At 41.1% G+C, this 27,966-nt stretch overlaps 4 protein-coding genes across 15 annotated transcripts in view; 3 read left to right on the top strand and 1 right to left on the bottom strand.

Annotated features, from left to right (window-relative positions):
* The window catches only part of cmip (c-Maf inducing protein), a 37,204-nt gene extending 33,333 nt beyond the window's left edge, over positions 1-3,871 (top strand). The window contains exon 22 of the mRNA XM_058075580.2: positions 1-3,871. This exon is cut by the window's left edge and continues 178 nt beyond it. The gene's annotated coding sequence lies outside the window, so the exon portion shown is untranslated.
* Positions 3,872-4,360: 489 nt separating this feature from the next.
* On the top strand, positions 4,361-12,270 carry LOC131131155 (dickkopf-related protein 3-like). The gene is made up of 7 exons (XM_058075589.2): positions 4,361-5,036; positions 5,449-5,556; positions 5,633-5,674; positions 9,439-9,531; positions 10,799-10,943; positions 11,039-11,189; positions 12,081-12,270. Exons 1-7 carry the CDS (start codon positions 4,851-4,853, stop codon positions 12,103-12,105), a joined length of 750 nt encoding a protein of 249 aa, XP_057931572.2. The 5' UTR covers positions 4,361-4,850; the 3' UTR covers positions 12,106-12,270.
* Positions 12,271-16,557: 4,287 nt separating this feature from the next.
* On the top strand, positions 16,558-25,400 carry slc27a2 (solute carrier family 27 member 2). Its single transcript, XM_058075581.2, has 10 exons — positions 16,558-17,088; positions 19,279-19,488; positions 19,863-20,021; positions 20,082-20,206; positions 20,279-20,473; positions 20,562-20,652; positions 20,769-20,967; positions 23,282-23,379; positions 23,469-23,599; positions 25,217-25,400. The coding sequence occupies exons 1-10, from the start codon at positions 16,611-16,613 to the stop codon at positions 25,391-25,393; spliced, it is 1,863 nt and encodes a 620-aa protein (XP_057931564.2). The 5' UTR covers positions 16,558-16,610; the 3' UTR covers positions 25,394-25,400.
* Positions 25,401-26,222: 822 nt separating this feature from the next.
* The window catches only part of tjp1b (tight junction protein 1b), a 74,595-nt gene continuing 72,851 nt past the window's right edge, over positions 26,223-27,966 (bottom strand). For all 12 annotated transcript variants that reach the window (XM_058075569.2, XM_058075565.2, XM_058075568.2 and 9 more), the window contains one exon: positions 26,223-27,963. In XM_058075569.2, the coding sequence (XP_057931552.2) occupies positions 27,869-27,963 (95 nt within the window). In that variant the 3' untranslated portion in view covers positions 26,223-27,868. The remainder of the gene's footprint in view (positions 27,964-27,966) is intronic.

Below are 27,966 nucleotides of genomic sequence, written 5' to 3' on the forward strand. Positions count from 1 at the left end.
TTTCGAAGTGTAAACATCCCTAAGAAAGCTTTATGGACCTTGTTGCACCCCGTCTAACTGTTCGAAAAACCGATGTATAACGGACCCTTTTTTTTTTCTGACGTGATCAGAGGACATTCAAGGATCTGATATATCATTTTATCTCCACATTGTCCTCCCTGTCATATGTGGCCTCTGTTTTTTCCACAGTCCGCAACTCTTTTCATTCTGTCATGTAATCTTAACGATGAAGCGCTTACATTCCAGCTCTTCTCCACACTGATCTAAAATGTAGCTACTCAATCAATTCAATCACGCACCCTTTTCATTTCAAGTCCCTGTTCCGACTTTGTTTTTTGGGAACGGTGCTGCCTTTGTGAGTTCTAAGACTGTGCCTGTTCCTCATTTACAAACAGAGAGAGACAAAAAAAAAAAAAAAAAGAGGTTTTTACCAGCTTAAATGAACATATTTTTCCAGGCATCTGCGCTTTCATATACTGTGTGTTTATATGTGTATGACATTTGAGAAACAGTTTGGGATCTTTGTAGGAGGACTGAACAGTAACAGCAAAATCTTTCCCCTTTTTAATTTGTTGCCAGTGTATATTCTGATTCATATTTAATAGGACTTTTGCATAGTGGTAGCTGGGTGGTCTGGGACTGCCTCTTATTTATAAGCCTCTTATTACTCTCATGGATATCGTCATGGCAGTGAAGATGTACACAGACTATGTTCTTTTTTTTGGGGGGGTTGATTGCTTGTTTTTGGACACATGACATATAAAGCCAACTAAGAGGATACTCACACTGGGATCTCTCTGTACTATGCCATGGGTGTTACTGTACTACGTACGTGCACCTCCGAACCAGACCCATCACCAGCTAAGAGTTGTTTGTTTTGTTGTTTTGGCCCCATTTGGAAACTGGATAAAAATGCCAAATGTTAAACCTTTTGTTGCATCCAGCCAACACGTCAAAGCGTCTTGGAGCAGATTTTGTTGTTTGAACTCCATGCCAAGGACATACATACCACCCCTAATATTCTGGTTAAATTGGTAGTACTGTTCCAGGTGATTTTTTAATCAAAATATCGGGACACAATTCTTGTATATAATACAAATGTCAGTTAAAAATGACAAACTTATAGTCATATTTATCTAATATTCCCTCCATGGGTTGACTACTTTGCCGCATTGAAGCCAGGCAGGTTCTCCCACTCAAGAGTCTTTGCCCCATTTAAAAAAAAAAAAAGTGTGCCACCCGCATAAGCTGGATGCCGTCCACTGCAAGATATTCTGTTTCCTATTTATTGGGTGCCATGCGCTTTTCTGTTTAATAAGTAGATTTTTGGGCCATCTCTTGAGTCAAGCATTAGGCCTCATGTTAACTTTCATATCCTGTATAATGTACATAGAATTGTATATATAATCTTTTCATTCTACTATTCAAACCCTTTTTCTTCATCGTTCTCCTTTTGGCCTTCGTTTTTAAGCAACGTGTGTGTTTGTTTTTGTTGTTTCACACAAACTGCACTGTAATCAAAAGGGTAGGTTTTTAATGCATACTATTTTTCAGCATTACTGATTTTTTTTTGTTTTTTTTTATTTTTTTTACATAAATTAGACGTGTCACTTGTGTTTTGTTGGTGTTGTTTTCCGGGTTATTTTGCATGTACACGTCTCTGCTTCAGCAAATCTTTTCAACTCCTGTTTTATGAATGGTTTGAATCCGTGAGAAAGGATCTGATCACTATCTGAATTGAAATGGTTGCTTCCGGGATCCGTTCATTAGAGCTTCGGCTCAGGCTTTGATTTATTTTTATGAAAACGTAATACTGCACTATTAGTGGTGTACACTCGTCCCTAATACTACAAAACATCATGACCACTTTTAATGAAAGCATTTCCTCCAAGCTAAGTACTGTAAACCTGCTGCCTGAGCGTTTCAGCAGCTGCACGTTCAAAGGCCAAATGTCCTTCAATTGAACTTTGCTGTACTTGTGTTTACATTGTCTTGTTTGATTGCAATTGATAACCACTGTCGCATTTGTACGATATAACGCTCCGGTTATCATTCATAACTATCATTCAACTTGGAAATGTTTTACATTATTCAAAACAAAGTCGTGATTGGTTAAAATCAAAATGACAAAAGGCCAGGAAATGAAAGGAGACAATAAAATAAAACATCCAAATTTCTCGGTGGTCTCCAAGAATGAATGTCACATTGATTCATTTTTGCACATATTTGTTTGAAGCATTAATTTAATGCTGGTAGACAGTTGTTGATGCATTTGGATGAAGACACACTATCAGACTGCCGCTTACTGTTAGACCACAGGTGTCCAAAGTGTGGCACGGAGGCCATTTTCAGCCCACGGTTCGTTTTTTTATTGGCCTGGCCATATTGTAAAAATTAAAATGAATGAGGGACGGTGGAACCTTGGTTAGCATCATTAACGTTTTACTTTCACCAAAACGTACTCTAACCAAAAAAAATGTTCTCATAGGAAATAAATACAATTAATGTTAACACAAATATTCATTCATTTTCTACCGCTTATCCTCATGAGGGTCGCGGGGGTGCTGGAGCCTATCCCAGCTGTCTTCGGGCGAGGCATATAGACAAACAACCATTCACACTCACATTCATACCTATGGATAATTTGGAGTCGCCAATTAACCTAGCATGTTTTTGGAATGTGGGAGGAAACCGGAGTACCCAGAGAAAACCCACGCATGCACGGGGAAAACATGCAAACTCCACACAAAGATGGCCGAGGGTGGGATTGAACTCGGGTCTCCTAGCTGTGAGGTCTGCGCGCTAACCACTTTCGCGCCGTGCAGCCGGTTAACACAAACATGTTTTTTAAAATCATTTTTTAGCATTTAAAAAAAATTATAAATGATGAATGAACATTTTAACATCAGATTTACCTTTATAGACGTGATTATAGGCAAAGTCAGACACCTCCTTCTTGTTTTGCTATGAGTTATTTCTTGAATTCAATAGTCTTTTTTCCATCATGGGTTATTTTGCAGTCGTGATCAGTAGTACTGTGTCAGTTAGCAAAGAACTACAGAGTCATCATAGACCGGCTAACAAGGACGTTTGTGATAAGAATACATTAAGAACATTGTGGGATTCGGGTAGTGTATCGATAACGTGACAAGATGCGCGCCATGTTGTACGTTAACTGGAAAACGTAGGCAAAATTTTGGTGGGAATTTTGGAGGTTAACCAAAAAACACGCAAAACATGGTCGTACGCTAACCCAAGTTCCACTGTATATGAGATACTACACATTTTATTCAGATAGTTGAGCATATAATAATCATTAGCATCTTTTAAAAGTGACCGCTCCATCTTTACATTTTTCTCTGTGACTCCCCTGTGTTAGACGTTATTAGACAGCAGCAGCAATACTGTATGTCTCGGCAAGGACAAAACACCCCCCCCCCAAACCTGTTCTCTACCCTACATGATAGTCCCTGGTAAGTCCCTAAGAAGTCATGTTTGCTATTTTGTGTTCATCCTCAGCCATTACATATTTCGACCATTTTTTATGTTCCGGTCATACAGTGTAAGGAGCAATGTCAGATTGGGCAAATCTGACAGACTGAAATAAAAGAAAAACAAAAAAAAAAAACAAGATTTCTAATGATCCCTTCCAATATTTATTTATTTATTTGGCAGCTGGAAGGGGTGGCCATCTTGTTTGTCCTTCATTTTTCGGTCTTTCTCAGCGTTGATCTGCTTCTACTGCTGGGTTGTTATTCTAATTGTTATTATTATTGCTGCTGCTAATGTTCTGTGGCTGTAATAAAATACAAATGATCTTCAAGGTGATGTGAAATACTTTTAAACAAAAATAAATTGTCTGTGAATATGTTGCAGTTGTCGATGTTGTTTTCCCTGCACTTTGAAGTTGATTGTATGGAAAGAATTTCAGACAAATTTATTCTCACAAGAAATGTTTTAGTTGTGCTAAAATGCAAAAAAAAACAAAAAAGTAACACTAAAACAACAGAGCATTGGAAGGTTTCATTCATTCATTCATTTTCTTATATGCTTATCCTCACAAGGGTTGCGGGGATGCTGGAACCTATCCCAGCTGTCTTCGGTCGAGAGGCATTGTACACCCTGGACTGGTAGCCAGCCAATCACAGGGCACATATAGACAAACAACCATTCACACTCATACCTATGGACAATTTGGAGTCGCCAATGTGGGAGGAAACCGGAGTACCCGGAGAAAACCCACGCATGCACGGGGAGAACATGCAAACTCCACACAGAGATGGCCGAGGGTGGAATTGAACTCGGGTCTCCTAGCTGTGAGGCCAGCTCGCTAACCACTTGCGCGCCGTGCAGCCCCCATTGCAAGGTTTATGTTTTTGTAATTGTGTTACATTTGATGCATTGGTCTGGAAACACCAGAATGTTATGAAACACAACAACTTTTTTATTATTATGGATTATGGTACTCACAAAAATGGCTTTTTCAACTTGGTTTACAAAATGAAAATATCAAAATGGCCCCCGCATCCTTTGATGTGTCAGTATGTGGCCCTGGGTGGAATAGGTTCGGGCACCCCTGCTGTAATGTAGGTCCCATTTCAGGACGTTTCAAGTGTTCTAGATATACAGGTTTTTATTGGTTAAATGGTATATAGCTGAAGATACCATACAGTATAAACCATATCCAGGTTTGTGGTTTAAGTGTGAAAAAAAGGTTGGTACCCAGCCCCTTTCCACGTCATTAAAGCAGGTTTATACTCCTCCTCAAAGTTTCCATATAAAACCAATCCAGATGTGATGCGTCAGGCTTCTCTCTTGCTCCATCGACTCACAACAAGGAGGAAGCCAAGATGTCCGGCCGTGTGTTATTCTCCATTTCTTTCAGTCTAGGCTTCCTCTGGTTAACCGGCGGAGCCGTGTCGAGCCGGGCTATAACCGACCACCAGGAGGGCCTTGTCAGCTTGAATGATATGTTCCGTGAAGTGGAAGAGCTGATGGAGGACACCCAACACATCCTGGAGGAGGCGGTCGACCAGGTCTGTGTGTGCTTTATTGGGGTCGGTATTTGACATATAGTATAATTACATATACTGTGGAGGTGTCGACTTATTAGCATACCTACATTGGGTTGTTTTTGGTCAAATATCCTAAAGGCCCCTCCATCCTTTGGGTTTCCAGTATGTGACCCTAAGTGGAAAAAGTCTAGCCACCCCTGACGTACGATGTTGGTTTTATTAGCTTTAAACCCAAGATGATGTCATACCCCAAGATGATGTCATACTGCACCACAAACTACAACCGCAATTCTCGACAGATTGTTAAATTCGTATCCCAATGATTGGTTGCTAACATTTGCTATCGTAGCATGCATGATATGCTCATACGATGAATAGATTCCCATTTTATGCACGCTTATGTACTTCATTTCAAGTGTGTTCTAACTTTCAGATATCAACAGAGAGTGCTTTGGATACCCATCATCGTTACCACAACGATACTAATAAAGTTGGGACAGATAAAGCCACAGCGGTTCAAGTACTTTATCAAACTGATGAAGTGAGTTATACAATGTTTTTGGGGCAGCACTAGTATTATTTTACATCTAAATATTGGTGTGTATTTGTCTTTAAAGGGAATGACAAACAATACAGGAGAGTGGAACAGTCTTCATCATGTGAGTCTTCGGCTTTTATGTCCTCCATGTATGACAGGGAGGGGGGCAAAGTGTGGCTTTACCCATTATTTATTGGCCTACAGCACATTCCAAGATGTCTTGGAATACTTTAGATTGATCTTTGGATTGAATCCAAAATGTTGCCTGGCTTTGAGTGCTTTCTACAACTTGGTTTATAAACTATTATGTCATCCAGTGATAACACTGTTTGTTATAACACTGTATTGTAACACCAAATTACAATAGTTAATGAGGAACAAACCCTTACTCTAACCAGTACTCATTCCTTCCTAGTAACTACTCTAAATTAACGGGGTCTTATTTCCTCAGTAACTACTCCACTTATGAGATCTCCATTACCTCCTCAGTAACTACTCTAAAATGATGGGGCCTTACTTCCTCAGTAACTACTCTACGTATGAGATCTCCATTAGTTCATCAGTAACTACTCTAAATTGATGGGACCTTACTTCCTCAGTAACTACTCTACGTATGAGATCTCCATTAGTTCATCAGTAACTACTCTAAATTGATGGGACCTTACTTCCTTAGTAACTACTCTACGTATGAAATCTCCATTAGTTCATCAGTAACTACTCTAAATTGATGGGACCTTACTTCCTCAGTAACTACTCTACTTATGAGATCCCCATTAGTTCCTCAGTAACCACTCTAAATTGATGGGACGTTACTTCCTCAGTAACTACTCTACGTATGAGATCTCCATTAGTTCATCAGTAACTACTCTAAATTGATGGGACCTTACTTCCTCAGTAACTACTCTACTTATGAGATCCCCATTAGTTCCTCAGTAACCACTCTAAATTGATGGGACTTTACTTCCTCAGTAACTACTCTACGTATGAGATCTCCATTAGTTCATCAGTAACTACTCTAAATTGATGGGACCTTACTTCCTCAGTAACTACTCTACTTCTGAGATCCCCATTAGTTCCTCAGTAACCACTCTAAATTGATGGGACTTTACTTCCTCAGTAACTACTCTACTTATGAGATCTCTATTAGTTCGTCAGTAACTACTCTAAATTGATGGGGCCTTACTTCCTCAGTAACTAATCTACTTACAAGATCTCCATTAGTTCCCCAGTAACTACTCTAAATGTGAGTGCCTTACTTCCTCAGTAACTACTCTACTTACAAGATCTCCATTAGGTCCTCAGTAACTACTCTAAATGTGAGTGCCTTACTTCCTCAGTAAGTACTCTACTCATTCCTCATTAGTTCTTCATTAGTTCCTCAGTAACTACTCTAAATGCATGTGTCTTACTCATTAGTAACTACTCTACTCTACTCATTCCTTATGAGTTTCTTAGTAACTACTTTACATTTGTGTGCCTTGGTTCCTCAGTAACTACTCTACTAATTAGTTCCTCAGTAACTACTCTAAATTACGTGTCTTACTTCCTCATTACTTGCTCTACTCATCCCTCATTTGTTCTTCAGTAGTTCCTCAGGAACTACTCTAAATGTATGTGTTTTAGTAACTACTTGATTATACTTGTTCCTTATGAGTTCCTCAGTAGCTACTTTAAATCCATATGACTTAGTTCATCAGTAACTACTCTAGTAATTAGTTCCTCTATAACTACTCTAAATGTATGTGCCTTCATTCCTCAGTAACTAACCTACTCATTCCTCACAAGTTCTTCAGTAACTACTCTAAATGTATGTGCCGTACTTCCTGACCAATTCCTCTACTCATTCTTCATTTGTTCCTCAGTAACTACTCTAAATGTATGTGCTTTTCTCATTAGTAACTACTGTACTCTACCTAGTCCTTATGAGTTCCTCAGTAGCTACTTTACATTTGTGTGCCTTACTTCCTCAGCAACTACTCTACTAATTAGTTATTCATTAGTTCCTTAGTAACTACTCTAAATTGCGTGCCTGACTTCCTCAGTACTTACTCTACTCATTCCTCATGAGTTCCTTAGTAAGTACTCTAAATTGTGTGCCTGACTTCCTCAGTACTTACTCTACTCATTCCTCATTAGTTCCTCAGGAACTACTCTACTAATTAGTTCTTCATTACTTCCTCTGTAACTACTCTAAATGTATTTGCCTTAATTCCTCAGCAACTACTCTACTCATTCCTCACTAGTTCTTCAGCAACCATTCTAAATGTATGTGCCTTACTCATTAGTAACTACTAATTCTTCATGAGATCCTCAGTAACTACTTTGAATTTATGTGTCTTTGTTCCTCAGTAACCACTCTACTCATTAGTTCTCCATTAGCTGTTGAATAATTAAATGTATGTGCCTTAGTCATGAGTTCCTCAGTAACTACTGTATTTCTGTGTACTCTATTGTAAAGTGAGACCGATCCAGTAATATTAGCATCCCTGTAGTTTCCTGGACTACATCTGTCTAAACCATTCTATTTGACGACAGAGTCTTCCATCTCTTACTTTCCTGGCCCATGTAAAGAGAGTGGTTACAGTAAGAGAATTTATTGCTGAAAAAAAGGAAAGGAACATTGGAACAAGGAACATTGCCAGCGTTGTGACTAACTGTAGTGTATAAAAATGTCAAAGTCAATGGCGATGATGACGCTAAACTTGGATAGCTTTTCCTTCTTTCTGTGAAGTTCAGCCATCTGTAAGTCCTATTTGGAAAAGGCGGGACTGGAAAGTGGCTACCGTGCATACACGTAATAGCAGCAGTGCTTGTCTGGAGCGCATTAAGATCATTTCAGGGTAGTGAGGACCGTGTGGCCCCTACCTATAGTTTCCAGTCTCTTTGTGTTGCTTGAATAATACTTCATGGGAAAACTGATACATTGAGCAACAATAGGAACAGGACAGGAGAATATTCCTTTAAAAAGGTGACTTTGTTTCCCCCATATATCGAGTCTTAAATAATTTGACCAGCAGGTGGCAGTGTTACTGTAGCTCTGTGGCGTACATCATCACAGCATCACTGATAGTGTTCCCCATTTCATGTACATTCCAAAAAGTGGACATGCAAGATTAAATATCTGAAGTCAATATCAAATTTGACAAAAATATATTTAAATTGCCGAGGCATAGCTATTATATAAAATAACCAAGATAATCTGTGTGGAGTTTGTATGTTCTCCCCGTGCATGCGTGGGTTTTCTCCGGGTACTCCGGTTTCCTCCCACATTCCAAAAACATGTTAGGTTAATTGGCGACTCCAAATTGTCCATAGGTATGAATGTGAGTGTGAATTATACTATTTGTCTATATGTGCCCTGTGATTGGCTGGCGACCACTCGCCTGAAGACAGCTGGGATAGGCTCCAGCACCCCTGTGACGCTCGTGAGGAAAAAGCGGTGGAAAATGAATGAATGAATGCTAAGAGTCCACTGGGCAGGTGCCAGTTGGTGCCAGTTTGCACCAATGCAATTTGCTATGGCACTGAGTGTCGCCAATAAGGTGCCTAGTGGCGTGCAGTGGCTCAAACTGCCTCCCAACTGGTTCATGGTGGCCCGTAATGCCGGGAAAAATTTAGTTTGGCAGCAAAAAAATTTCAAAATGTTTATTAAAATCTTTGTGCGTTTACCAAGTGGAACCAAATGTCACAAACAATCCGCCTATTGGAATCCACTGGAATGTAATGGCGCGGACCAAGTTGCGCCAATGATGCTAGGGCTCCACTCGGCCAGTTTGTGCCAGTTTGCGCCAAAGATTATGTGATTGGCGCGTAGTGGCTCGCTGTGGCGCCGAATAATGGCAACATGTTTTACTGTAATATAACCATAATAATCTCACACTGCAGGAGTGCATGGTGGACGAGGACTGTGGTGAACTGAAGTATTGTTTGTATGGGATCGATAACTCCAAGTGCCTCCCCTGCATACCAGCTGATATGGTAGGAAGTCATTCATTATTTTGGGATTGCTTTTTCTTTCTTTTAACAAGCAGAATTGCAGGGATTAATCCAATAACATCCTTGTAAATGTCCCATTTTGTTAGCCTCCACTGCTTGATAAACATCACACACTATCCAGCAATCCTTTGCCTCTCATTGTATTAGTACTCATGTACTGAGAAGAAAAACAGACCTATGAAGATGATAATGGAAATGATGGAAGTTGGATGGTATAGAACAGCGGTCACCAACCCTTTTTGAGTCCAAGATGCATGGTCTCGGCTGTGAAGCTGTGCAAGATATACAAGATATATACAAGATATATTTTGTTTAGTGATGCAATGACAAATTTGGGGGGTTACACATCTATGGAGTTATATTTGTGCCTTCATTTTGAGGTATAGCAAAGGCAGATTTTGATACATCATAAAGGGGACCTATTATGCCCATTTTTGGCCCTATGAATTGGACTCCTATAGAGCAGCTACACACAATACCCCCCCACGAAAGGCTTTCTAGATCTAGAGTGACTGCAGACCAGACCTGTGCTGTGCCTTTCAACGAGGTAACCAATTAGCAAGACGACATGCACAAACCAAGTAGTAGCACCAACCTTTTTGAGCCCAAGATCCATGGTCTCGGCTGTGATACATCATAAAGGGGACCTATTATGCACATTTTTGGACTATGAATTGGGTTGTGGACTTCTATAGAGCAGCTACACACAATAACCCCCCACAAAAGGCTTTCTAGATCTTCCAGAATCTGTACCTATTCCAGCCTATTCCATTTCCAAATGTGCAAACCTCATTAGCTGAAACTTTGGCGCAGTTTAACACGATAATACAACATTCCAACTACATTTATAGGTCAGAAAAGTGGAAAAAGCATAGTAGATCCCGTTTAACGTGTAATAAATACTGTTGTTTATTCTGGAATATTGCTGCACTCTCTCCGTCTCTCGCTTTGCATGCTTGTCGCTCAATACTTGTTGCTTGCAGGGCAAGGTGAGCTAGTTTGTGTACGCTGGGGATTGGGCATCAGGCTAAAAAACTTGTGGGTTGCGTGCCTGGAGAGCGGGGATGGGGTATGAGCATGTTCAGTGCTCAAAATGGATCCTTCAGGAGGGGAGGACACACAAAGAATTCTCACAATCATTTAGCAAATTCCCAAAGATTGACTGGTAGATCGGGATTGATGGGTTGGTGACGACTGGTATGGAATATTGGCATTATAGTTTATATATCTCACTGTGTTCTCTACTTAGCCCTGTACAAAAGATGAAGAGTGTTGCTCAAGTCAGATGTGTGTGTGGGGCCAGTGCACAATGGATGCCACTAAGGGAACAGAGGGGACAATCTGTCAGAGTCAGAGTGACTGCAGACCAGACCTGTGCTGTGCCTTTCAACGAGGTAACCAATTAACAATAAGACATGCACAAACTAAGTAGTTCTCCCTTATATACCCCAACCTTCTGTTATCCACCCACCAACATTTTTCTCCCCAGAGCTTTTATTCCCAGTCTGCAACCCCAAACCAGGAAAAGGGGATTCCTGCCTGAATCAAACCAACCTATTGATGGACATGCTGGCCTGGGACCAGGAGGGTCCTCGTGACCATTGCCCTTGTGCCAATGACCTGCAGTGCCAATTTCATGGGTGAGAGTAAAACATTGCAGTCATATACATAGCCATATACTCTATTTTATGGACTAGAAGTCGCTCCAGAGTATAAGTTGCACAAGGCCAAAAATGCATAATTAGGTAGAAAAAAAACATACATAAGTCGCACTGGAGTATAAGTCGCACAAGGCCAAAAATGCATAATTTGGTAAAAAAAAAAAAAAAAACATACATAAGTCGCACTGGAATATAAGTCGTACAAGGCCAAAAATGCATAATTAGATAGAAAAAACCATACATAAGTCGCACTGGAGTATAAGTTGCACAGGGCCAAAAATGCATAATTAGGGTGAAAAAAACATACATAAGTCGCACCGGAATATAAGTCGTACAAGGCCAAAAGTGCATAATTAGGGAGAAAAAAACATAAATAAGTTGCACCGGAGTATATGTCGCACAAGGTCAAAAATGCATAATTAGGTAAAAAAAAAACATACATAAGTTGCACTGGAGTATAAGTTGCACAAGGCCAAAAATGCATAATTAGGTTACAAAAAAACATACATAAGTCGCATTGGAGTATAAGTCGCACAAGGCCAAAAATGCATAATTAGGGAGAAAAAAAACATACATAAGCCCTCTTGGAAGGCAAGTTCTAACAACAAAAGAATATAGAACAGGCTGAATAGGTGTAAGATATGCTAACACAATGGTACAGCTACATGAAAAATAAACATAACAAGGTGTCCAGTGTTTATGTAACATAAACAGTTTTTTCATTTATAAGTCGCTCTGGAGTATAAGTGGCAGGAACAGCCAACCTATGAAAAAAGTGTGATTTATAGTCCAGACAATGCGGTATGTATTAGGATTAGATTTTTTTTCTAAACACTCCTTTTTGCATTGTCTCCATGTTTTCTATTACAGACGTGGATCTGTGTGTGGAGAGTAGAGTTGGAAAGAGGGCGTCACAAAACCTGTCCTGAGGGATCAAAACATCTCACTGACTGCCATCAGTTTTTCAGAGGTTATGATTACTACAAGACAAGTTGCACTGTAATAAACGATGCCAGGAGCCTCGAAAAGATCATTGGGAGTTTCTTGTCTTTTCCTGAAGCTAACGGAAATATAATAGACTGACATCATTTTACAGCTGCCTTCTACATTTTCTTCTTCTAAGATTAATATCCACACTTTGTCCAGGATTCTTAAGACAGCCGTTTTCTGATGGAACAAAGTTGTTGTGTGATTGGTTGTTTGTCTATATGTGCCCTGTGATTGGCTGGCGACCAGTCCAGAGTGTACCCCGCCTCTCGCCTGAACACAGTTGGGATAGGCTCCAGCACCCCCCGCAACCCTCGTGAGGATAAGCGTTAGAAAATGAATAAACAAATTTCTTGTTTATTCTTTCATCTGGAGACGAGTTGTTATGATATAGTTATGAACGACTCTTTTGTGAATGGCTTCCTCCTCCTTGCGATCTCCAGTGCAGTCAGAGGCGGGGTACACCCTGGACTGGTCGCCAGCCAATCACAGGGCACATATAGACAAACAACCATTCACACTCACATTCATACCTATGGACAATTTGGAGTCGCTAATTAACCTAGCATGTTTTTGGAATGTGGGAGGAAACCGGAGTACCCGGAGAAAACCCACGCATGCACGGGGAGAACATGCAAACTCCACACAGAGATGGCCGAGGGTGGAATTGAACTCAGGTTTCCTAGCTGTGACGTCTGCGTGCTAATCACTAATCCACCGTGCAGCCTCAATCGATATCTATAAGGTTGGGGTTTAATAATTAAATTTAATAATAAAATAATAAGGGTGGCACGGCAGACTAGTGGTTAGCACGCAGACCTCACAGCTAGGAAACCCAAGTTCAATTCCACCTCTGTGTGGAGTTTGCATGTTCTCCCTGTGCATGCGTACTCCGGTTTCCTCCCACATTCCAAAAACATGCTAGGTTAATTGGCGACTCCAAATTGTCCATAGGTATGAATGTGAGTGTGAATGGTTGTTTGTCTATATGTGCCCTGTGATTGGCTGGCGACCAGTCCAGGGTGTACCCTGGAAACCGGAGTACCCGGAGAAAACCCACGCATGCACGGGGAGAACATGCAAACTCCACACAGAGATGGCCGAGGGTGGAATTGAACCCTGGTCTCCTAGCTGTGAGGTCTGTGCGCTAACCACTTTCCGCCATGCAGCCCATTCAGAAACTATTTTCTTCTAATATTTTTCTCTTTCATGGTTGCTTATAGCGGGGATTTACCCGGCAAAATGACAATGAAATGATACTCATGTGGATAAACCTGTCCAGCGACTAGAAGCTACTTCTGTGACAGCTATTCATAGAAAATCGGAAAGTCACATCAAGTGTGTCATGACACTGATTTTTGTTTATTGTTGTGCGTCAATGTCAACTTTCCCCTCAATAAGAGGAAAAGGCCGTATGAAAAAAAAAAACAGCTGCAGGTTGATTTTGGCTTGTTTTTTCCCCACTTGAACTGTGACACACTTTATGTCAATGAGACGTTTACTGACCTGAATCAGATATAGAGTAGGCAAAGCATAGCAACCACGGAGAACTAAAAAAATAATAATTAACTCACACATTTAAAGGCATTCACACATTGCGGAAGTTGCTAACTGTATCAGGTGACGTATGGCACAACTCGAAACAACCACGCCTACATGTTGCTTAATAAAAACGAATAAGAATGTTTGATTGCAATAACTTGTCATTTGTGTCACGTTTGTGGAATTCTTGGCACCATTCACTGTGTATGACGCCGCCTGCTGGTGACGGGGGTTTTCCAGGCTACTTCCTCGTTCCTTTGCAGTACTGACTCAAAGTGGAAGGATTCTTGTCATGAGTTCAAATGAGTTAATTTTGTAATTTCACGTATTGTATTGGTTTGGACAGTTTTATGTAACTTACAATATTTGTCTTATTTTGTATAAACAGTGTTGATATGTAAAATGCATTCAGTAAATAAAAGTGCTGGTTAGCTAATGTATTTAAGATATTTAATAATATTGTTTTACATCAAAATTGCAAGAGCGTATAGAATACAATTAGGCATTTTTGCTTAAAAATAATATTTATAGGGATGTGCCATATTGGCTTTTTTGCTAAAAAGCAATATGCCGATATTGTCCGATACTGATATCAGCTGATACTGATGCCAATATGTGTAACGTGACATATCGCCTGTGGTGGAATAAATACATAATAATAATAATTTAATATCAGTTTTCATGAGTGGGAAAAAAACTGATACTGATGTTGACCGATGTTACATTTTCATGCAGATAATTATCAGTACCGATCATATCATACTTCAGGAGGTTTAACACCAGCTGCTTATAATTATAATCTGCCTTTTAGTTTTCATGAAACTCTGATGCAAAATGGAATTTCTGCTGCCGATGCTTCACACACACATTGATATGTGTTTGCCACAAGTCACCGTGACTGAAAGAGTCCACTAACAACAAGGTGATGAATATTTTGCATCAGTGTGGGTGTTAGTGTGTCTTTGAGATATTACCATAGGCTGAAAAATTTTTCTTTTTTCAATTTTGATGATATGATATATATTTTTTTTAGAATCAGTGTCATTCAGAAGACTGTTATTGGTCCTACGTATATTATAACTGGCATTTTTTTTAAAGATGTGTAGTGAAGCCTGCTTTTTTACAGAGCTTTCTTCTGTGAAGTGGTGGACATACACAGGATGTTCAGAGGCGGTATCCCCAATTAATTAAAAGTAATTGTTTGAGCAGCTCTTTTCTCAAAAACAATGGCAATGACAGATGAACAGGCTCTACAGACAAATATTAATCTTGGATATTACTCTTACAACAGTCAAATTTCTATCAGACTTTCTATTACTAAACTGACTTGAAAACCTTGACACATGCTTGGTGTGCAATTAATGATGATTTCGTACTGGTCAACGAGCAAAATATAGTGCATCTTCTCAAAAAAACATCTAAAAATTAAAAATTCAGGGAATCAAGCATTGTTTTTTAGCACTTTTACTGATAAAGACATTAAACGTTACACCAGAAACAAGGAATAATTAAGACACTACTGCTATCCAGTGTGTGGAAACACGTTTTTGCAAAGAGGGAGGGAGATGTTCTAAAAAAGTCGCTCTCTGTTTGTATGTAAAAGTCAAGTAAAATACCACGGCAACATGACAAATCTCTCCAACCAGTTACTACGGCGCCGTGGGATTTCACACAATGCTGACCATCCAGGGACCTCTTGCAGTAGCAACTACAAATATTGATACAAATAGAATCGTTAATAAAACAAATCGTGTCACCGCTACTATATGTGCAGCATGGAAGAAAGCTAAAATGATGCATTCAAGGACAAGTCGCCACTTGCATTGTATGTCTACTTCATTCATTCATTCATTCATTTTCTACCGCTTTTTCCTCACGAGGGTCGCGCGGGGTGCTGGAGCCTATCCCAGCTATCTTCGGGCGAGAGGCGGGGTACACCCTGGACTGGTCGCCAGCCAATCACAGGGCACATATAGACAAACAACCATTCACACTCACATGGACAATTTGGAGTGGCCAATTAACCTAGCATGTTTTTGGAATGTGGGAGGAAACCGGAGTACCCGGAGAAAAGCCACGAGGAGAACATGAAAACTCCACACAGAGGGTGGAATTGAACCCTGGTTTCCTAGCTGTGAGGTCTGCGCGCTAACCACTCGCCCGCCGTGCCGCCCGTATGTCTACTTATTATTGATAAAAAAAAAATTGTGGCGATTAATTGCAACAATTATGAGTTAACTATGGAGAAAGTGTAATTACTTGTGATTAAATACTCAAATCGACTGACAGCCCTAATTTAGTGATTTTTTTTTGTATTTAAAGCTATGTTAAAAATGTTGGATGTCAACAGCTCTTCTAATGGATACATTGTGCCAATGGTCAGGGTGTTGTTTACTGCGCCTGTGTGTGTGTGTGTGATTCCACCCTCCCTCTTTAAATCACCAGACAAACAAGGCTCTCAGTTTCGACCCGGCACTCCTCCTCTTGCTGCTGCTGCTCTGATTTCTGCACACTTTTACCAAATGAATATTGTTGCATTTATGACACAATAACAACGTGTAATATATAAGAAGGGAATGCATTGTAATTTCAACTGATCACTAATTAAGCTCTCAAAATGTAATTAATATTTGTGTCATTTTATGTCGGAAAATAATTCAAGTTATGTGTCTAGTTGGTAGGAAAATGTTGAGTAAACTTTATAAGGGTGAAACAATGCTTAAAAAGACAATCCCGAGTGGGCGTGGAAAGCAATCTGGCAACTTGCAAACACAGGGAATGTAGGAGGGGTTTAGCCTCTGTGAACTTTGTCACAAATTCTCAGCTCCTCCACACTTTAGTCGTGATTGTGTTCATTGGAGGAACTTGACGATGTACATGTGGCTGACAGCTTTAGGCGGACTGCTGCTCTTGTCCACTCCCATCCTCAGGTCGCTCTTCCCGTACTTGGTGGACGACAGCGTGTACATCCTCAGGAGTATCCGCTTTGCCGTTACGTTTCTCAAGTACAAGAGGAGCAAACCTTTCCACAGCATCGTGGATGGATTCTTGGATGCAGTGAGGAGACATCCCACTAAGACATTCCTGCACTTTGAAGGACAGCAGTTCTCCTATGGAGAAGTGGACAAGCAGAGCAACAAGGTGGCACGGGCCTTGCAGGAGGAGGCCGGGCTCATGGAGGGAGATCCGGTAGCCCTGTTTTTGGCCAACGAACCCAACATTGTGTGGACGTGGCTGGGACTCGCCAAACTGGGCTGTCCGGTTGCTCTGCTCAATTTTAACATCAGATCCAAATCTTTGCTGCACTGTTTCTCCTGCTGTGGGGCCAAAGTGCTGGTGACCTCCGCAGGTAAGATTAAGTCGGGAATGTCCAAACACGTGCAGAATAATGCAAGGATGCGGAGGCCACTTTCATTATTCACTTTCGTTATTTTCAGACTATGTTTCACTCTGATAAATAAAGCAGGATTCAAAAATCAATTAAGAGAAGCAATATTTAGCAGCGAAGTCGGTTTCTAGTTGGTTGATTTATTCTGAAATTCTGAGGGTGTAAATTGGAATAATTTTTGTTGGCTTTAATAATTTAAGGGTCCAATTCCATTACATCACAGATGATTTTTGTTTAGATTTAGTTTTATTTAATTGTAATGAGTATGCAGTTTGTTTTCACAGCGAAGGTCTGTACTCATATTTTGTACTCATTCATTCATTCATTCATTTTCTACTGCTTATCCACACGAGGGTCGCGGGGGGTGCTGGAGCCTATCCCAGCTGTCTTTGGGCGAGGTACAGCCAATCACATATAGACAAACAACCATTCACACTCACATTCATAGCTATGGACAATTTGGAGTCTCCAATTAACCTAGCATGTTTTTGGAATGTGGGAGGAAACCGGAGTACCCGGAGAAAACCCACGCATGCACGGGGAGAACATGCAAACTCCACACAGAGATGGCTGAGAGCGGGATTGAACTCGGGTCTCCTAGCTGTGAGGTCTGCGTACTAACCACTCATCCACGTGCAGCCCGACTCTTAGCATTAAAACACAATATTAAGGATAGAGAAGAATTGAGATGGCCGAGGGTGAGATCGAACTTGTCTCTTAGCTGTGAGATCTGCACGCTAACCACTCGACCACCGTGCAGCGTCATATTTGTACTCGGTATGCAATTTGAATACACTTGTATGCTTCACCACTTTCCAATTTGTAGCATTTTGCTGGTTTCAGTTTCTAGTTCAGTCTGTACAGTACAGAAAAATACTTAGATATTATTACAGTGTCAATAGAAAAGCTAGAGTACATTGTTTACGTTTGGGTAAAGTCTCTGCAGCAGGGTACAATGCAGTCGTGCCAGTCCTACCACAAAAGACTCAGTCATTTAGCCTCTAACAAATAAACAATGCATAGCCACCTTGGTTTCAGGTAGGTCCATAGACCAGTATTACATCTGAATTGGATGCTGGTGAAGGTGACACCACCCAAACAACCGCCGTTGGCATTGTATCCTAACAATCATCATTTGACACCACTAAGGAGCCAACCATTCATGTCTGAACATGTCTCCTCCTTTAGAGGATAAATATATTGGATCTTAGACCAAAGTCAGTTCTGATGTGTGTGAATATCTGGTTTGGATTCAGAAAATTCAATAATATTCACATTTGTGAGGCTGAAATCAATCAGAGGATATTTATATTTTTATATAAAAATAGGGCTGCACGGCGACCAAGTGGTTAGTGCGCTGGCCACACAGCTAGGAGACCCGAGTTCAATTCCACCCTCGGCCATCTCTGTGTGGAGTTTGTATGTTCTCCCCGTGCATGCGGGTACTCCGGTTTCCTCCCACATTCCAAAAACATGCTAGGTTAATTGGCGACTCCAAATTGTCCATAGGTATGAATGTGAGTGTGAATGGTTGTTTGTCTATATGTGCCCTGTGATTGGCTGACCAGTCCAGGGTGTGTGGGATAGGCTCCAGCACCCCCACGACCATCGTGAGGATAAGCGGTAGAAAATGAATGAATATTTTGCCATCATAACTGTCAATATTTTAAGTAACATGTTAACATTCCGAATCTATAAAGAGGAGTTACCCATTGTAAAATAAAACTAAAATAAAGTAAAGCTACTCATCATTTGAAGAGACACATAATGTAGAGACCCGTGCCCTAGTAAGGAGTGGTATAGAAAATGTTTAAATGATGGATTGACCGACCTTTTGCTTTTTAAATTTTTTTTTTCTTTCCGACTTTCCGAGTAGCTTTCCGACTAGAACTCTCCCACCTAGCCATTGAGCATGAACCGATGAGGGGCCAAGTATCATCTAAGATAACCTGAACAGTTCAGTTGCAAACGATTGATTGCCCTGAGAACTGTATTCAGCGCTGCACATTCAGTGCTCCAATGATGGTGTTGCTACTCGCTACTAGCATGAAAGTGTGCTCTCGTCCCGGTGTGATTTGAGACAGCTTGACACAGGTGGCCCACATGTATTACAAAGTATGAACTTTGAACATGGCATGGGTGTGTTTGCAGAGCTGCACGGCGCTGTGGAGGAAGTGCTACCTGCATTGAGAGAGCAGGGTGTCAGCGTGTACCTTCTGTCTGAGACACGTCACATCCAGGGAGTCAACCTTTTGGCTGAGAAGATCTCCAAGGCCTCAGACCAGCCTCTGTCCAGGGACCTCAGAGCCAATGTGAAGACCAGGAGCACTGGTCTCTATATCTATACTTCAGGAACCACAGGTAAAGGGACAAGAGCACTTCAGATCTTCTTATCTTATCAGACGAGTGATATTATGGCATTATGAACAATATGACTATCCTATCCAATATGACACATGACAGAAACAAAGTCTGTTTTATGGTAGAAGAAGAAAACCTGATGTTTACATGAATGGTTCATAAGTTACAAGAGACGCTACAAACAAGCTTCTGTGCTAGGAAAAGGAATTGGTCGCGGTGATATATCATTGCTGTGTAACATTTGAGGATAAACAGCTAAAAAAATGACACACACTAACATGAGCTATCGCCACCACAAACCAAACCGTACAGTGTACATAGAAAAGCGGCATTAACTGTTGTGTAAAAACATTATTCTTCTGTCCTTAAAAAAGGTTTACCCAAAGCGGCGGTCGTCACCCAAGAACGCATGTGGGCCGCATCCTTCCTCCAAGGAGCGTGCGGCGTCACTAAGGATGACGTGGTGTACATCAATCTACCTCTCTACCACAGCTCAGGCTTCCTCATCGGGCTCGTGGGGGCCATCCAGAGAGGTAACATCGAATAACCGCTTTTAAAAACCGCTTTTAAAAACCATGTGATGTTGGCTGCAGGTGTAACGATCGTTTTGAAGAGAAAGTTCTCCGCCAGTCAGTTCTGGGACGACTGCAGGAAGTATAATGTGACAGTGATACAGTATATTGGCGAAACCATGCGGTACCTCTGCAACATGCCCGAGGTCAGCGTCTTTTTCGACTACTGAGGAAAAAAACCTCACTCTTCGATGGTACTGATCGGCCATTTCTTACAGAAAGACAATGAGAAGGACCACAAAGTGAGGATTGCCATCGGCAACGGCATCCGTACAGACGTCTGGTCCGTTTTTCTGAGGCGCTTCGGCGACATTAAAGTGAAGGAGCTCTATGCAGCCACCGAGGGGAACATCGGTTTCATTAATTACACCTCTAAAGTCGGCGCCGTGGGGAGGGTCAATTTTTTCCACAGCGTACGTAAAAGAAATATATTTAAATACCTGCAATATCTAAACATGGATGAACTGGTTTTAAAGAATCTCACCAACGATCTCTTTCCAGTTCATCTTCCCGTACATGTTGATCAAGTTTGACATCGAGAAGGAGGAGCCTGTGAGAAACGCACAAGGTCTTTGCATCAAGGCAGCCAGAGGTGACAAAAACACATAACACAGGAGTGATATCATATTTTCTATTCTGTTCTATTCTATGCATCAAAATGCATGCATATTTCTTACATTTCTTACTAGTGAGGCATCTCTGTATCAGGTGAGACGGGTCTCCTGGTGGGAAAGGTCACAGAGACGTCACCCTTTGTGGGATACGCAGGCAACGAGCAGCAGACAGAGAAGAAGAGGCTCCGCAACGTGATGAAAAAAGGCGACTTGTACTTCAACACGGGAGATTTGCTTCGCTTTGACGGAGATAACTTTGTCTATTTTCAAGACAGAGTCGGCGACACCTTCAGGCAAGTTAATGGAAAACTTGGCCTTTATCCTTAATAGAATATTGTCAGGAGCGTTATAAACAATCATTTATATGTATTGGGGCTGCAACTAAACATTCATTCATTCATTTTCTACCGCTTATCCTCACGAGGGTCGCGGGGGTGCTGGAGCCTATCCCTGCTGTCTTTGGGCGAGAGGCGAGGTACACCCTGGACTGGTCGCCAGCCAATCACAGGGCACATATAGACAAACAACCATTCACACTCACATTCATACCTATGGACAATTTGGAGTCGCCAATTAACCTAGCATGTTTTTGGAATGTGGGAGGAAACCGGAGAACCCGGAGAAAACCCACGCTTGCACGGGGAGAACATGCAAACTCCACACAGAGATGGCCGAGGGTGGAATTGAACCCTGGTCTCCTAGCTGTGAGGTCTGCGCGCTAACAACTAGACCGCCGTGCCGCCACAACTAAACATTATTTTTATATTAGCTTGGTATCGTTTAGGCCCTATACAGAACATATCAATGTGCACCAAATCTGCAACATATCAGAAAAGAGCCAAAAATGTCCATTGTGGTTTTCCAAAGTCAGTTCTGATGTGTGTGAATATCTTGTTTGGATTCAAAACACAAAGATAATTAATCTGCTTTCATGTATAACTCAGAAAATTCAATAATATTCACATTTGTGAGGCTGAAATCAATCTGAGGATATTTACATTTTTATAAAAAAATAGGGCTGCACGGTGACCAAGTGGTTAGTGCGCTGGCCACACAGCTAGGAGACCCGAGTTCAATTCCACCTTTGTTCATCTCTGTGTGGAGTTTGCATGTTCTGAATGAATGAGTACAAATATGAGTTCAGACCTTCGCTGTGAAAACAAACTGCATACACATTACAATTAATTAATTGATTAGGTTACTTCAAATTGTACCCCGCCTCTCGCCCGAAGACAGCTGGGATAGGCTCCAGCACCCCCGTGACCCTCGTGAGGATAAGCGGTAGAAAATGAATGAATGAATATTTTGCCATCATAACAGTCGATGTTTTAAGTAACATGTTAACATTCTGAATCTATGAAGAGGAATTACACATTGTAAAATAAAACTAAAATAAAGTAAAGCTACTCGACATTTGAAGACAGACACATAATGCAGACACCCGTGCCCTATTAAGGAGTGGTATAGAAAATGATTAAATGATGGATTGGCAAGCGACCATTTCAGGGTCTACACCAGTGGTCTCAAACTTGCGGCCTGCGGACCAAATGCGGTCCACAGGATGCTAGTTTGAGGCCCCCGCCTAGTTTGATATGGATGCCATATGGTTTCATGAACCCAGAAATGACAGCTTAAAGCTGTGTGCACACCGCACACAATTGACGCGATTTTGCCCTGCCCATGCGCAAGTGAACGAGCCCGCCTGTTTTGCTTTTTCTCTCATCATCCATGACTGAGATCAAAACACTGAAAAAGTGTTTGGTTTTTTTTGAAAACCTGATGCGGCCCAGCCTCACCCAGACCCTAGCTCAGAGGTAGGGAACCTATGGCTCGGGAGCCAGGTAGGGCTCTTTTGATGACTGTATCTGGCTCTCAAGCATTTCTTACCACAATAAAAATGTATTTTTGCTAACATTTTAAAGTAAACCATCACAGAAATTACTGTTAAAAATAATATTAAAAATCAACAACTTTTTTATGCATTTTAATTCATCCATCTATTTTCTACTGCAATACGGCCGACCATATCCATCTTTCCTGATAGTTTTCAGGTCAAACACCAAAACTCGATTATTACTGGGTAATGCTGTAGTCTACCTCGGTCATTGAGATGTCAACATGTAAATATAAACTTTTCTCCTTTAGTCAAATAGTCACCTAGCTAAAGCTGCAGAACCAAGCCTTCTGGCAAAGATGGCCAAAAGAATGAAATATACTGAGTATGGTGCAAAATTATGCAGCAGCAGAAGTTGTATTAATGGCAACAAGTATTTGATTTATTATTAGACACTGCGCTGCTCACGAAAGTGTGCTGGCCACACCGAATTGGCGTGCGGTAGTGTGCCTGGTCTACGTAATTAGAGCCCATTATATCTAAAACTGTTGGTCTTACATAAAAATGCACACATTTTATTGCATTCAATGTTTAAAAAAATGTATATGGCTCTCACAGATACACATTTTAAAATATCTGGCCTTCATGGCTCTCTTAGCCAAAAAGGTTCCCGACCCCTGCCCTAGCTCCAGTGGCCCCCAAGTAAATTGACTTTGAGATTCCTGGTCTACACTGACCTTTTGCTTTTTTATTTTTTTTAATTTTATTAACAGATGGAAAGGAGAGAACGTGGCCACATCAGAGGTAGAAAACATCCTCACTATGGCTCATTGCATTTTAGAGGCAAACGTGTATGGCGTTAAAGTGGAAGGTATTACCATCACCGACAGTGCGCAGTAGAACCAATAAACACGTAGTAGAGTTGAATAAGTTCCTGTCTGCTTGGAATTCTCCCAACAGGGAACGAAGGACGTGTGGGCATGGCAGCAGTCACTTTGAAAGAAGGCAAAGACTTTGACTGTGACGAAGCCTACAAGCTGCTGGTCACTTATCTACCCACCTACGCACGCCCCAGATTCATCAGGATACAGGTAACATGATCATTCCCAGAACAAAATGTTCCAATTCAAGTTGCTTTTGTGAGGTTAAGAGAGGTTGGGGTCAGGGAACTCAGGGTATTCCACACCTAACTCATCCATGCATGCTGTTATGAGTCTTGCTTTGTGCACAGGGAGCACAAAAGGGCCTTTCCCATAAGCCTACAATTGGCCAAAAACACAATGACTGAAACAGTCATGTGACTGTTTGTTTGTGCAAGCCAACTCAATGGTGAAAACATGCACCTTTACTGTGTTGTCTCTATTATTTTGGCACTTTTATTATTACATTTATATTATTTATAATAATATATATATTATTCATTCATTCATTCATTTTCTACCGCTTTTTCCTCACGAGGGTCGCGGGGGTGCTGGAGTCTATCCCAGCTGTCTTCAGGCGAGAGGCGGGGTACACCCTGGTCGCCAGCCAATCACAGGGCACATATAGACAAACAACCATTCACACTCACAATCATACCTATGGACAATTTGGAGTCGCCAATTAACCTAGCATGTTTTTGGAATGTGGGAGGAAACCGGAGTACGCATGCACAGGGAGAACATGCAAACTCCACACAGAGGTGGAATTGAACTTGGGTTTCCTGGCTGTGAGGTCTGCGTGCTAACCACTAGTCCGCCGTGCCACCCTTATTATTTTATTATTAAATTTAATTATTATTAAACCCCAACCTTATAGATATCAATTGATGCTGCACGGTGGTTTAGTGGTTAGCACGCAGACCTCACAGCTAGGAAACCTGAGTTCAATCCCACCCTCGGCTAATCTCTGTGTGGAGTTTGCATGTTCTCCCCGTACATGCGTGGGTTTTCTCCGGGTACTCCGGTTTCCTCCCACATTCCAAAAACATGCTAGGTTAATTGGCGACTCCAAATTGTCCATAGGTATGAATGTGAGTGTGAATGGTTGTTTGTCTATATGTGCCCTGTGATTGGCTGGTCACCAGTCCAGGGTGTAACCCGCCTCTCGCCCGAAGACGGCTGGGATAGGCTCCAGCAACCCCCGCGACCCTCGTGAGGATAAGCGGTAGAAAATGAATGAATTCAGCTGTTAACCCTGGTGGTGTAATGGTACAGCTGCTACAGCAGTCAAACATGGACATTTTTAAATATCCTGCTTCTTTTTTTGCTGAGTCTTTTGTAGAGCTGCACGGTAGAGTGGTTAGCGCGCAGGCCACACAGCTAAGACACTTGAGTTCGATTCCACTCTCGGCCATCTCTGTGTGGAGTTTGCATGTTCTCCCCGTGCATGCGTGGGTTTTCTCCGGGTACTCCGGATTCCTCCCACATTCCAAAAACATGCTAGGTTAATTGGCGACTCCAAATTGTCCATAGGTATGAATGTGAGTGTGAATGGTTGTTTGTCTATATGTGCCCTGTGATTGGCTGGCCACCAGTCCAGGGTGTAGAAAATGAATGAATGAATATCGGTTGCAAAATAGAATGGGCGAGACAAGTCAATTTGTATAATGATTTGTATAATGATTCTAAAACTTTGACCATATCTGTATCACACATATGCTACCATGTCTTACAACACATTCTAAATGTACACAAACCTGCCCATAACTCCTAAAACGTGTCTTTCAGCCCTGCTTGGAGATGACGGGAACATACAAGATGAAGAAAACTAAATTGGTTAGCGAAGGATTCAACCCAGCCCTCATCAGCAACCCTTTATACTACCTTGATGCATCCAAACAGACCTTTGTTCCCATGACAGAGGAGATATACAGCAGCGTAACCAGAGGCATGATAAAACTCTAACACAAAGCCTGAAGTCGTTAAGAGTTTTATCACTGGTTGTTTCCAGATATGTTCGCCTTATCGACCTTCAAACAACTAATCTCAGGGAGGAACAAACACCATAAGACTATTTATTTCTCCTGTTATGTATTTGTAGCCCTGACTACTATAGGAAATAAGACTACAGCTACTATTTCGTCAGCTAGAACGGATGAAATCAACTATGGCATTTCAAAATACGACACCATTTTAACTAATCATTCGACTTTGGATATTAAACTTTGCACCACATTCTGTTGCAATGTAATCATTGAACCTTTGCACCAGTAAAACGCAGAGCCAAGTCGGGCTCTAACAGGTCGATGGCGCAACACACTTTTATCAGATCATTTGCTTTATATATTCATTCATTCATTCATTCTCTACCGCGGGGGGTGCTGGAGCCTATTGCAGCTGTCTTTGGACGAGAGGCGGGGTACAGTCTGGACTGGTCGCCAGCCAATCACAGGGCACATATAGACAAACAACCATTCACACTCACATTCATACCTATGGACAATTTGGAGTCGTCAATCAACCTAGCATGTTTTTGGAATGTGGGAGGAAACCCACACATGCACGGGGAGAACATGCAAACTCCACACAATTGAACCCTGGTGGAATTGAACCCTGGTGTCCTAGCTGTGAGGTCTGCGCGCTAACCACTCGACCACCGTGCTTTATGTATATATCTATATATATATATATATATATATATATATATTTTTTTTTAGGGTTACATTGGCCAGTATCCATAGTACAGAAAATTCCAAGCACACTTTGTACACTATCATTCATTTGTGGAGTCTAGTCTAATTTCAAAATGAAATTTATTTATTAATACAGTGGTATACATAAAAAAAAATGTGTTGCAGACGGAAAAATAAGGTATGAAAGAAAAAGAGGAATCCAAATAAATAAAAATAATGCTGGACAGGCCCGGGGGAAATAAAGTAGTGTTGCATTGAAGCAGTGAAGTGTTACCATATCAAAAGAAAATAGTACTGATGTGCCATAATAAATCGTCTATTAGTACAAAAATACATTTCAGGGCACACAATAAAGCATCCAGTATCACAAATAAAGAAAGGGACCAGTTTTTGTAACAGACCCCCCTTCCCCCACCCTTAAACCCTTTGAGCATATCTTTTAAAATGATTTAAACCAAGCACTTCTTTGTTTTATTTTTTTGTAAATAGGAATAAAAAGTTTCAGACTGTTAAAAAATGCCTAAAGTAGTGAGTGTGTGTGTATATGTTGGTACAAAAGTTGGATTTATTACTGCTTATGTCAGTTCCAAGGCTCAGGGTTTTAACCAGAATATAAACATAACCAATGTAACCGCTTTTTTTTTGTTTTTTTTTTTAAAGAAATGTTTTGTCTTTTATACAAAATAATAAAGATGTAGAAAATTTCATTTACAGAGAACCAAGGCCATATGCTAGCAATATGTACAGACACAACATCCGGGAGCTTTTCTGAATCTCCTCACGCTTCATATATGCATAGCAGGAAAAGAAATTCTGATCTTTTTCAATCGGCATCCATTCTGCTTTCACGCGTGTGCTAGAATACAAGTTCAGGTTTAGGAGAAACAAAAAGCAAGAGACAATTTTGTGTTGGCTGTGACGGGAAGGGTCGAAGGTGGCTTCAATTTGGACTGTAAAGTTCTCTCTTTATATGCAGATAAGGCATCACTGCTCGCAGTGTTGGATGGGATTCTCATGTGTTTGAAGTGGTAGCAGGCATCTGGACCTGAGTCATAGCACATGCATAGATCTCTAGACAGCAGGAGTTTGTCAAATCAAGTCATTTGTTATTCGTCTACGGTAAAACATTTGCTACAAAAACATCACTTTTTTTAATGAAACAAGAGTGCCCAATCCGAACAAACAGGCCCCTTTGATACTACTACTATTAGAATAATGAATCTTCATTTCTTCTTTTGACATAACGCTACATCAAGTCCTCAAAAGATTCTTCATGGCTGCACAAAAAAATGCTTGCATATGCCAACTTTTCTTTTTTTTTTTTTTACAGCAATATGATTCCCCAAATTCGACTTTTTCCTTTTACTTCACTGACCTTTTTCCCCCCCGAAAAAGTTACTAAAAATATCAAGATGAGATTATTCAGTCTGTGGCACCGTCATGCACTCTCATTTCAGTCCCATTGTTCCGATAACGTCTTCTATTTGATCTTTTTTTGTTTTTTTGCAAGCCTCAAAAAGCACCAACAAAAACGACAAAAAAAGAAGAGCCACGGGGCCGACTCTCCTCGTGAGTGGTTTTTTTTTTTTCCTTTTTTTTTTTTTTTTTGAGGGTCCGGTAAACAACGTGAGAGTGTTGGATTCACCGCCTTGAGGTGAATGTTGTGTACCCCCACCTCAAGTGCAGAGAGGGGGACGACTCCTGCCCCGTTCTTCCACATTCACTAACAGACCAGCTGTCGCCCTCTTTAGAAGTGGTCGATGAGCACAGACACGCAGTTTGCACCCACAAGGTAGTTGGGGTCTCCCGGGAGAGATTTGTTCTGCCAGCTTTTAGGGTCACCTG

The sequence above is a fragment of the Doryrhamphus excisus genome, linkage group LG1 (genome assembly GCF_037039965.1).
Source record: "Doryrhamphus excisus strain RoL-2023G ecotype Guam linkage group LG1, RoL_Dexc_Guam_v1.1, whole genome shotgun sequence".
NCBI lineage: Eukaryota > Metazoa > Chordata > Actinopteri > Syngnathiformes > Syngnathidae > Doryrhamphus > Doryrhamphus excisus.